The 13,076-nt window shown below is 34.9% G+C and overlaps 1 protein-coding gene across 3 annotated transcripts; it reads right to left on the reverse strand.

Moving 5' to 3' along the window:
* Positions 1-1,865: 1,865 nt before the first annotated feature.
* LOC132299854 (cysteine synthase-like) lies at positions 1,866-12,818 on the reverse strand. 3 transcript variants are annotated; one of them, XM_059796717.1, is made up of 11 exons: positions 12,685-12,818; positions 11,186-11,251; positions 10,990-11,099; positions 10,702-10,759; positions 10,186-10,449; positions 9,976-10,113; positions 9,832-9,883; positions 4,308-4,387; positions 3,075-3,134; positions 2,832-2,912; positions 1,866-2,120 (listed from the first exon to the last, which is right to left on the reverse strand). In XM_059796717.1, the coding sequence occupies exons 2-11, from the start codon at positions 11,222-11,224 to the stop codon at positions 2,031-2,033; spliced, it is 972 nt and encodes a 323-aa protein (XP_059652700.1). In that variant the 5' UTR covers positions 11,225-11,251; positions 12,685-12,818; the 3' UTR covers positions 1,866-2,030. The 3 variants fall into 3 exon arrangements, with proteins under 3 accessions (XP_059652700.1, XP_059652701.1, XP_059652699.1); XM_059796718.1 differs by having other exon boundaries at positions 12,625-12,761; XM_059796716.1 differs by lacking the exon at positions 12,685-12,818 and adding an exon at positions 12,382-12,618.
* Positions 12,819-13,076: the final 258 nt, after the last annotated feature.

A 13,076-nucleotide genomic window follows, 5' to 3' on the forward strand; every position in this document is an offset into this window, starting at 1 on the left:
AATAATAATAATAATAATAATAAGTCATATACTTTAATGAAGGAATGAAGCAGTTTGGTCCATTCGCATCATAATTGTTCAATGGTAAGTCAAGCCTCTTGGAGATTACCACATACGTTAAGGTTTTTGAGAGTTCAAAGCTTACTATTGTCGAGCAAAAGCTAAAATAATTTTTAATAATTTGGTACTAAGCTAGTGCAATCATCAGTTTTTGATATTTCATTAAAAAAGAAGAAATATATATAAATAGAAAGAAAAAAAAAAAAATCAATTCTGTTTTGAAAGGTAAATCTATATCAAGCTACTAAAACCTTGGGACAAGATTGGAATGTTATAAAATAGTTTATTTTTAAAGTTGGGATTTTCTAAAAACACCAAAGGAAATAGTCCTATTCCTCCCATCCCAAAAGAGTTAAAGAGTGTAGCTCTTTTTATTGGACCTTGTGGAGGGACCAAAGATAAAAAAAAGAAGTTGGAATAATTTTTTTATTTTATTTTAATTCACATCTTTATAAGAACCGTGAGATTATAAGAAACACGAACACAACATGATATCGAATATACGCTTGAGACACGGTCGAAGACATATTCAACAAGGCTAAAAGATTCCACTTTTTTTAAATGATTATTATTTTTTAGACGGACACGTTTGAATACGCTAAGAACACAACTGGATATGCAAAATAATGACTAGACATGTTTTGACAATTTTGGAACACACGGGTCACTTTGTGAATATTGTAAAAAAAAAATTTAAATCATGAGGCTCAACTCAAATTTTAAAATCTAATGCGTCAAAATAAAAACTAAACTTAAAAGTCCAACAACATTATAATGTTATTCATTCATATCTTTTGCATAAAACTTTTCTCTCATATTATAATATAATGTAAGCCAAATCAATGAGAGAGAAAGTGAGAAGAAGTAGAGGAGGAAGAACAAGAAGAAAAAGAGGAGAAATGAAGAGTACGTCAAAGAAACAGTGGAAACATGTCCTAAAATGTGTATGCCACTATTGAGATATTGAAAAAAAAATTAAAAATACTACCTTTGTATCATTATACATGTCTAGTTTTAAAATTCACACTTTTTAAGACATTAGACTTTATTATATTTTATTACATTGGCAGAAGGTTTATTTTCAAATTTACCCTTTGAGAATTGGAACTTTAATTTATTTTATCTTTTAGCGATAAATTGATAATGTTATAAAAAATAGTGTATTAATTTTTTAAATGGGACAATTATTATGAATCAACCAAAAATAAAAAGATGTACCATTTATATAAGAGGAGGAAGTAAATAAATGAACAAAATTGTATAACAATACATGTTTTTTTTTTCATAATTATAACAATACATTTTTAGAATTCTTATGATCTTGATTGCTAAGCGTCAAACTAAAGCAAGATGCAACCGGCCTATCCGATCGTTTATTACTACACTTGTACTACACGAACGGTCTGGATGTGGTTGTTGCACCGTGCAACAGCCGCACCCGACCATTCACTACTGCGCGTGTAATATACGCACAAGCAAGTGTATTATACGAATGGTACGGCGCACCAAAATTTTTCTCCCAATTTAGCTAACGTGGGAAAGAGACAATGTAAAAGAATTGGAGGATGCATTCACATGAGCATGAGCATGTCCGCAACTTTGCCCATCAAAAGCGACACTGCAGCTTCCAGGCTGACTCTTCACACATGTTTTTGTTTTTTTATTAGGAAGACTTCACTCTTTTGTCTTTAATTTTTGTAAGCAAATAACAAAAATATCCCTAATTCTTATACTATTAAATAAAAAAGTTACAATAAAGTGTATTTTCTCAATAATAAGTGTAAATGTTGTCAGTTCCGGTTGAGTTATTTCAAGAAAAAAGAGATCACACTAACTATTATTTTGAATCTTTACAAATCAAACATTGTTCAAAATAATCAATTGGTTAAATGTCCAACACAAACTGCAATACAAAAAGTAGCAGAAAGGATAAGTCATGCTTCTTTAGGCTGCTGGGTAACACTAACACCTTACTCGAAACTCATGTTTTCAGCCTCATGCCTCAAGGAATCAAACAACACAGTGGATAAATAACGCTCTCCAAAGCTTGGGAAAATAACCTGTACATAACAAATATAAGTGCCATATTCTATTGGGTTCTTCACTTGTTCTAGAAAAATAAAAACCTATAAAACAAATCAAGTTCATACAGTTTATACTAAAGGTAGTACAAAACACCATAGGCTAGCAAAAAATCACGTTGATATCGCACGAAGGGTTGACAAGTTTTTGGAGCATGAAAACCTGATCTAATTTTGATTACAAATATTTGTGTATGTGTGTGTACATACACACATTTGGCAACATTTAATGAAAATGTAGTACTCTGAACAATTTTAGTTCACGGTTCTAACAGCCGGTATCTCCTCTTCCCTCCCCTATTAATCAACTGATAACAAAAGGACCCAACTTTAGTGTCCTCATGCTGCTTTTAATCAGAGTTACGCACGGTCTATCCAATTTCTAACCACAAGTATATGCCTAACACTAACATTAACTAACTAAAATCATATTGAGTTAGGATTCACCAAACTATAACACTCTTTACTGTATGGAAACTTGAGGATACACTTTAAAGTTCAACTCTTTTCATCAGTGGTCAATATTTGAAAAAAAAAGAAAAAAGAAAAAAAGAAAAACCCTCCATGCCTGCAATTCTTAATGGCAACAGATGATGCAATGAGGAAAACAAGAAACCTAGAAAATGAAGTACAAATACTGAGGTGAATATATATATAATATGTAAGTTGGATTAAAGAAATTTAACTTACAACAATGAGTTTCCCAGAATTTTCTGGTCTCTTGGCTATCTTTATTGCAGCAGCAGCTGCAGCCCCAGAAGATATCCCCACCTGCAAACAATCTCACCACAAACATGACAAAACATAGGAAATGTTGATGACAGAAACAACATAGTATGTACAACTAGGAATTTGGGGACTTTGATAAGAGAAAGGAGTGTCAGAAATACATGTGAGACCATTATAAGAGATCTTAACTAACTGAAAACATACCAGTAAACCTTCTTTCAAAGCGAGAAGCTTAGTAGTGTCCAAAGCTTCTTCACTCGATACCTGAATATTTACAAAAACATCGCAATTGAGAAAAAGGAAATCCAGTTCTTTGTTTCTTTTGTTTGGGCAAATAACTCACACATCACTTGAACCCTCGACCTTCTAATTTCGAAGGTAGAGGAAATAACACTAGTCTACAGCCTTTGATGGTTAGGAAATCCAAGTTTAAAGTTGCTGGAATTCACATAATAGATATTGCCATATCAGGAAGTAAGTGGGCGGGCACATATCAACAGTTTGGATTTAAATTCAATTTTAATCCAATTCCCATACTTTGGATTTGGTAAGAGTGTTATAATCCCCTAAATCTGATGAGTACCAAAGTCCATTTCACTATATATGTTCATTAACAGAATGACCTCGGATTTAAGGGGATTCTAGAACAATGGGTCGATGAAATAATAAAATAGTGTAATACCAATTAATATGATTAGTTATTTTGATAAGCAAAGGATACACAAGAAGATATTGCAAAAAAGGGACAAAACCCATGAGTAAAGTTAATTTAATATAATACACACACACACACACACACACAAAAAAAAAAAAAAAAAAAAAAAAAAAAATTCACTAATACTGTATATGGTTACTAACTTAACATTAGCCACTAGATTCACAATATTCAAGGCTGAAAATATTTTGAAATTCATTGGTTTTTCTTTTGGTTGTTTGGTTATATCAATTTTAGTTTGATGATAGATGTCAAATTTGGATACGACAAGTATAAATTCATAAAATTCTATTATTACCAAACTTTTGTTTTATGTAAATTATCTTAGAGTGAACAATTATTTGGTGGGAAATTTCTTTTTTTTCAACATACTAATTGAAATAATACTTATGTTTGCCAGTCATATTACCAAATCATAAGTTCTTACAAGATCAATTTAAAACACCAAATAACTGGTCTAAATTTAATCCATTTATTGCCTATATAACAGCATGAATTTAAGGAACATCCACTATCTGTGTGCTTTTATGAGAACTATAAACAAAATGCTACAAAGGTTATTTTTGCTCAACAACCATGATAAGAATAATTTTTCATAAAGAAGCAGTTCAATGGTACTACTAGAAAATGCAACAAAGTCAAGGAGAAGCAGAAGGTGACAATGTGAATCGTCTAAAAAAATCCTCAAACTAAATTCCTGATAATAAGATTTTGAGGCTTACTTGAACAACTTCATCAAGAATGTTGACATCCAATACAGCAGGGATGAAGCCAGCACCAATTCCTTGTATCTTATGTGGGCCTATCAGATGAACATATGCAAATATCCAATCAGGAAAGAATCAATATGTGAAGATGTTTCTCTTCTCAAAAGATCTTGATGCAAGAAAACACATTTAAAACCTTGACTTTTGACATTGAAGAAGAATCATACTCACCAAGAAAACAAAAATTGGAAACACGAAGAAAAAGATGAACAAAACAAAAACTGGTAGCAACTTCCAAATATTTTTTTTTTTGTTGACCACAACAAATGAATAAGCTAACTGGTAATATTGAAAGATCAATTTGGAAGAAGCATTTCCATGAAAGTCTACCAACTCTGAAACCACCTGAAATTTCATGACAATAACAGAAATTTTAACCAAACAGAGTTATCACCGATTTCTTAAGCAGGAAAAAAGTGTTTGATCTTTGCAAGCCTGGGACATATTGATGGTAGTTTGATGCCCATTCAGTTAATCGCTTTCCTTCGACAAGTGAAAAAATGATCTTTAGGTTTACTAACTTCATACAGGAAAAGCCAAAGTGCATTTTCTTATCAGAAGTAACATGACTCTCAGAGCAGCTGAGATTAACATAGTTGAAACATAGTTGACGGGGCTACCTAATGACAGGAGCACTCTAACAGTAATGAAGTAAAATCAATAACATCAACAAAAAGTACATAAGAAGAGAATATAAAATTACTATTAAAACTTTCTTCCCACAATGGTCTGAAACCACTCTCTAATACTGCTCATGCATTCATAGATAATTATCCACAATCCAGGAACTGGACTAAATTACAAACCGTACCTCCACCAAACTTACTCTTTATGAATCCTATTGAATATGTCCATTTTAGGATTTTTAATAAAGGGTGTTTTTCACAAGCTTGAAGAGCTCAGATATCTTTCATAAAATTTACTGCATATCTGCCCTCAGAATTTTATTGTTTCACTGCAACAAAAAATTTCACTTCTGAAAGTTCTCAAGTTCGATGGGCTTGAGCCCATCTGGTCACCACAACATTAACACATTCAACCCTTCAACATATAGCGACCAACCAAAGGAAACGAATCTGCAAAAATCTTGTGTGGGTTGGAGATCAAGTGACATAAACAAGAAGAAAAAAGAATCATCATTAATACAGGAAAGTTTGGAGCCAAACTAAACCCGCAAAACAAGGGAACCGTTGTGTTAACACCTAAAAATATTATCCAAAGTAATCATGCCACGTGGTCGAACAACCCGAGGCCTGAACTATGGATCAGCCCACGATCGTCGAGGGGAACGATTAATTTTAAATCATAGTGGTCGGAATTAAGGTCGAGATTTAAGGTCATTAGAACAGAGATAAGGTGTTGAGCTCATGGCTAACAATGGTCAAGGTTCATCGACCATTAGGCTGACGGAGGTCCCATCGACCACTAGACTGACGGTGGTCTCATCGACCACTATGGCTGACAAAGGTCCATGAAGCATCTCGGTCACTAATGACTGATGGAGGTGTGGCTAACGGAGGTCCATCGACCACTAGACTGACGGAGGTCTCATCGACCACTATAGCTGATGGAGGTCCACAGAGTATCTTGGTCACTAATGACTGATGGAGGTGTGGTTGACGGAGGTCCATAGACCACTAGGCTGACGAAGGACCATCGACCACTAGGCTAACGAAGGACCATCGACCACTATGGCTGATAGAGGTCCATGGATCATTATGACTGAAAAAAGTTTCTCAACCATCATGACCTAAGATTTTCTATGATCATGGTCAAGAGTGTAAGTCACTATGACCTAAGAAAATCTCTCGACCAACCATGATCGACAGTCTCTACCAATGATCGAGAGTACACCTAATTGATGGACAAGCTCAGTTTAAGATGGATCTGATACCTCTTCGGGCCATATTCACTTGAAGAATCTTTGGTGTCATTCAAATAAAGACCGGCTATGAATCCCAATGTTTCAAGAACCCAACAAGTCAGGTCTGGAAGCTTAAAGAAAGCTTGAAATAGAAAAGGACAACTTGACCATGTCAGAGGTCCAGAGATTCAGAACTACAAATAGAAGGTTCTCTTCTTCTTTTTTTATAAATAAAATGTATTAGAAAGCGTTCAAAAGGGGAACGCGTCCCAAGCTATATACATAAAAATAACCTATGAACTCAAAGAGCCCAAAAAGTCCACAATATCCTCAAAAGAAGAAAAATCTCTCCCCCAACCCCAACAAAAAAGGGTACAAATAATAGAAAATTTCAGCGCTCCAATGGAGGACTCCTTCCCATCAAAAGATCGTCTATTCCGCTCTTTCCAAAGGCTCCACCAAACGCAAAAAGGGGTCACCCTCCAGAAGTCTCTAGCCTGTCCCCCATTGGCCTCTCCAGATATCAAGCAACTCTCGAGAAGTCCGAGGCATAACCCAATGGATGCCATACAAACCAAACATAAGACTCCAACAATCATAGGCAACAGGACAGTGCAGCAAAAGGTGATCCACGGACTCCCCATAGCACTTGCAAAGACAACACCGATTAACAATGATATGTCTTCTCTTCCTCAAATTATCCAAAGTCAAAATCTTACCCCAAGCTGCAGTCCACACAAAAAAGGCCACCCTAAGAGGCGTCTTAGAAAGCCACACCGTCTTCCACGAGAAGGGAATACCATGAAAACCAGAGAGGCGCACAAAGAAGGACCGGACCTGGAAAATCCCTTGTGAAGAAGGCACCCAAATCAGGGAATCCGCACTAGTGCCATCCAACTCCTATCTGTACAAAAGGGCTAGCAAACCAGTGACATCATCCAACTCCCAATCTTGAAAAGATCGCCCGAATCTCACATCCCAAAACAGTGTCCCACTATCAAGGCGATAGCAGTCAACAACCAGAGCATGTTTGTGAACAGCAATCCTGAACAATCTTGGGAACAAAAGAGCCAAAGACCAAAATCATCAAGCATGAAAGAAGAGGCACCATTTAGTCAAAAATATTATGTCAGACACATTTGTATCTGCCCATGGAGAGATGTGCAAGTCAGTCAACCTGACCAGCTCAGCAAGACGGTTAGGAGAAGTCGTTTTCAACTTACAACCAATTAATTTCTAGAGAAACGGTTTGAAAGGGACAACACCAAGTTGAAGTTTCTATAAATACCCACTCAAGTCTCACAAGCAAGGGGTCCAACACCAATTCTAAAGTTCAAACCTTTAGCATTCATATCACTTAGCACTTAACTTTTATTTCATCAAGTTTAGTTTAGCACTATCAGTTTAGTATTTAGTTCATCTTTCAGCATTCAATACTTTAGTTTCCATTTCAATCAAGAGTTTGTAATTCATTCATCATTGTAATCAGCCAAGTTCAATGAAGTAAGGTTTGCAGATTCAGGTATATTTATTGTTCAATTAATTTGCTTCTAATTGATATCTATCTTGAATGTTTAAAGTCCTTTCTTAAAGGCAATAGCAATCTTAAGGAGAGGGTCATTCCTACTCTCCAACTTTCACCTGAATCACATTAGGTTGGCGACCCGACCCGATAGGAATAGTTTGGCAAGAAATATTCGAGTCCATCAGGACTCTGGCACGCCCGCGTTTTAGGTCAGCCATTCATTGGGTAGCGACCTCAGACCACTTTGTGAGCCAAACACCTTGTTTAAAACATCTTTGCACATTAGAACAAATAACATCACTGCAAATTGCAAAAACCTTGTACCAGTGTCAATCTCCAACATTTCCCTCTACTTTTGTTATTATAAGTTCATGTTTTCAGGCTGCTGTGCCAGACAGCATGTATGAGTTCTAGAATTATGGCATTTCTGTCTCATATAGATTCCAGTCCATGGCCTACCCAATGACAGAAAAGAGACTGACGGTGATTTATATTGATTGAAAAGAGAGAACATAACATCATGAAACATATAGAATAATACTGGAAAAATTCATCATCAAATTTGGCTTTGTTGAACTGCTCAGACTTGTCCCAAGCTCAACTAACACCATTTAAACTTGTCTAAGCTTGGTCAACCAAAGCTCAACTAGAGCCATTCAAACTTATCTAAGCTTGGTCAACCAAAGCTCTAGCCTGTTCATGAACCTGAGCATGACCTATACATAAACTTAATAATGAATGTCTACAATCAATGGACATTATAAAATGCTTAAACTACCAATGTCAGAAAAGAATATGTTTAACATGCCGAACACTAAATAAAATGGCCAGCAGCCATGTTATACAAGGATAAAAACATTTTAGTTCACTATGAATTCCCAGCTGACTCACTTTCCTATTTTGGGGCATTGACTAATCTTAGATTATAACCAACGGGCCGGTGGCCCAACAGTACTAAGCCCCTACTTCTCAAAGGGAGGTGAGGGGTTTAAGCCTCAATGGAGGCATGGGTGTGTGATTACCAACTAAGAAAAAAAAAAATCTTAGACCTTAGAACACAGCAGCTGAAACATAATAATCAGTTCCATGTAACTTATCCATATCTTAATTTAAATAAGGATCCCCATAATATTTCAATGGATTTAGAAATTCGATCAAACGCATGCCAAAACAATATTTTGGCAAAGATTGGTGAATGGCAGCACCGCAGCAGATGCTTCAAGTATAGATTGCCATGCACCACAAACTTGCTTAACCTACTTAACCTACTCATTGGTTTTTCTACCCTAACAATTCTATATAGCTTTTATTTAAGAAGACTTCTTGGCAAGTCTCTCTATGGAACACATAATGGTAGCTAAGAACAACTGTCTCCTGTTTTCAGTGGCTTGGGGAAATCAAGCTTGGTGTTGCTCAATACTGGCATGTTAATCATTTGGTAGAAATTAAGCTAAACAACTAACTTAGACTTTGTGAATAAGATTGAACAAACCAATTGGACAGACAAGCTTGAGCAATTCAGTATCTGGTTTGTCACAAAACTTGGAAATGTGCTAACAAAGAAACTTACAACCAGTTATTAGCTTGAGTGGTATGTCCTGCCACAATCAAAAGGAGAGGTAAAGGGGTTCTAGTCCCAACTAGAACATGAGTGTGCATCATACCATCAGAAAAGGAAAGTATTAACACCTAAAAACTTAACACAGCAATCCTTGCGAAAAGCTAGTGACATTCCAGCAAATGTCATCAAGATGGTGTTTTCAAGCAACACTCCCAACAAGGTGTCATGATCACAGTGCTTCTTTCGATAAAAAAGATTGCATATATTTTCAAAGATATATGAAGGGCTTAGTTTTTATCTTATTTTATCTTTCATTAGTTATATTACATGATACATTAATGTAATACATCTCATAATATGGTTTAAAAAGGGTGTTATTTTGGTACAGTGAAACCTGAAAGCATCTCCCAAGTACACAGTTATACAACAGTGTTATGTAACCAATTCATATTGAAACTAAAAAATTTAAACAGCAACCAAAAAGAATTAAGTGAGTAAGGTGTGTAACTTGAAAAGCAACGTGACTCACCAGGCTTTCCTCCATTTAGAATGGCACTTTCAGCTGGTTCCACACCATACACCTAGATGTAAGCAAAAGAAAGGTTCAACACCATACGAAACAGTAAAATATGATCTCATTTCTCACTAAACACACACGCGCGCACAAACCAACCTTTATCTTTGAGTTTTTCTCCTTGAGGAACTTCCCTGCCCCAGTAACTGTCCCCCCAGTCCCTATCCCTGCAACTAGGGCATCGACTTTCTCTTCAGAACCCTTCCAAATCTCTGGTCCAGTAGTTTCATAATGAATCTACACAATGACAAACCCATGAAAACTTTCCTACCATCTTTACACATTACAAGATATCAATGCGAAGAATACCTTTGGATTGGCAGGATTTTCAAATTGCTTAAGAAAAAAACTATTGGGCGTCTTTTCTAGCAGATCTTGCGCCTTTTGAAGAACTCCATCAATGCCCTTGGCGGCATTTGTGATGTACAACTCTGCTCCAAAAGCTCGAAGAACAATCCTTCTCTCAATACTATACGAAGATGGCATAACAACGATAAGTTTATAACCCTTAGCAGCTGCGATGAATGCCAAACCAATGCCGGTATTACCACTGGTAACCTCAACGAGGACCGTCTTCAGCCACCATTATTTTAGCATATTCAAAAATGGTAAGATAATATTCAGTTCAAAATGTACATAATTCAGCTTGCTTTGATCATCAATCACTCTAAAGCAATCTATAGGACATTTAGCCTCACCCAAACATGTGGCGTAAAATTATTTTATAATTTGCATTTGAACTCTGAAGCCTACAATAATTTGATATAAGAGTTATGAAAGGTAAAAATCTTACCAGAACACTGCCGATAAAAGGAATCAACTAACCTTCCCAGGAGTAATCAGGCCCTTCTCTTCTGCATCTTTAATCATACTATACCCAATCCTACATGAAAGAAATATGTTCATTTGCATATTGCAAAATTTCGAAATACCCATCGACACAGCAGTTCCCAAAAAAATTGAAATACCTGTATTTCAACATTTTCATATTGCAACATTTTGAAATACTTGTATTTCTATGATTGCATTTTCATGATTGTAACATACCACAGTTGTAAAGCAAATTACGAAACTAACAAGTAAGAAATCCCAAAAGAGAAATAAGATGAATACCTATCTTTAACACTGGAGCAGGGTTCCATCGTCTCTAACTTGGCGGCAATACGGGCTACACAACCATCTACAATGTTGTTAAGATATACCATTGGGGTATTTCCTATTAACTGTACATTGTGAAAGCAAGACATAAAGTGATTTTACGCTGATAGACGGTTGAAATCAGTAATGAAGCTCTCGGATGAAAACTTACTTCAGTAACATCTTTTGCGATTGCAAGTGTGTCTTCCATATTTTCTTATCAAATTACTGCACTATGCTAAAGAAATGAAACAGTCAAACATAAGTCAAAAAGAAATGAAAAAATGTACCTCAAGGAGCAATTGGACATATCATGGAGATAAAACCATTACAAACATAAAAATTATACTAAATAAATAAACATGACAAAAATTAAATATTAAACGGTGATTAACCTAGGTATGATACTATACCTAATAAATAATGAACTCACTGTTAAAAAATCTGTAGTCAGTTCAAATGCAAAACACGATTATTTGATTCTTCAGAAGCCACACAATTGACAAATGAGCCAAATATGGGTCGAAAAATTTGTTATTCAACAAAACCTTACTAGTGCATTCAAAATTATAAATTCAAACTCCAATGCAGCTTCTTTATTCTTTAACCAAAAAAAACTGACTAAATTTTTCATTAGATGATGATAGAATAGGAAGAGGGATTGTTGATGTTTCTAAAAAAAATCAAGGGACCAAAGAAAGAAATGTCAGAAATGTCCTTAAAAAAAAAAATCACATCCCTACTGGACAAAAGCACGAGGAGGACGAAAGTGGACTCTACTCTTTTGGACAAGAATCAGCTATCTCATTAACCAATCTAGATAGCCATCAAATTTCCACCTCCAAGTAAGAAAACAAGCCCACCAGCTCAGTTATATGTGAGGGCATACCATAACTCAAAAGATCAAAGCCTCATGTGATTGTCAACATCGAAGATGCAGATTTTTAAAATAAGTAGCATAATTAAAGATATAATAATGGATCTATTACAATTTAAGATCAAATGATGGAACTACTGAATACATTATTAGAAACCAAAATGGAATATAGCCATGGTTTTATAAATAGAAAAACACTAAACTTTCAAAACCCCAACTTCAGAAGAACTACAACAACATTGGGAAAAAAATAGAATAAATAAAAGCCAAATCATTAATCAAAAACATAAATATCACAAATTTACAGCAAAGAACAAGTTTCAACTATCCACATATTGTAAATGCTCCAACTGGCAGATTGTTCAACAAATCACCACAAGATTACTCCCAGATAATAAAACAATTAGAAATATAAAAGAAGAAAGCTAAGATAACTCACATTCAACCAAAATAAAAGCAGCAAAAAAAGAAAATTTAAACATTTAAGATACCTCAAAAGTCCCAAAATTTCAAGCTCTCCAGGAAATCAGATTCCCAAACATTATCATTACCAAAAAAAAAAAAAAACCAAATTTTTCTCAAAAGCCAAACTACACATATCGGAAGCTAGGAAGGTCAACAGCCGACACTAGAAAATATCAAACCCAGTTATTATTATATTAAAATCAAACAATGAACTAGTACCCAGGTTTTATAATGCCCCAACAATGTAAGTTTTCAAAGAGATCACTCACAAAATCAGATTTTGGACACCGTAAAACAGAAAAAAGTATTCAATTGAATAAAAATAGGACCTGTACTCTAGTGCTGCTGGATGCATTTGATAGGCTTTGTTTGGATGCATTTACTCCCTGTACACATCGGTTCAGTGTTTGTTACACAAAGAGACAAATAATATATATATATATATATATCTTTTTTTTTTTCCTATATATATATATATATATATATATATATATCTGTTAAGCTTGAAAGAAGAGAAACAGAGCGGCTTTAACTGATAATGTATATTTTAATAAAAACTTAGTCAACAAAAGGACAAAGTTATATACAGATAGCTAATATTTTATTTATTACTGGTATTATAACATAGTTGACGACTAATGTTCTGTAATAAAAAATAAATAAATAAAAAAGAAGTACTAACTGTCGAGTTCTCAATAACTATGATGAGATCACTATTGAA

The sequence above is a fragment of the Cornus florida genome, unplaced genomic scaffold (genome assembly GCF_030987335.1).
Source record: "Cornus florida cultivar Cherokee Brave unplaced genomic scaffold, ASM3098733v1 CherokeeBrave_3.0.0_Hap2_Chr03, whole genome shotgun sequence".
NCBI lineage: Eukaryota > Viridiplantae > Streptophyta > Magnoliopsida > Cornales > Cornaceae > Cornus > Cornus florida.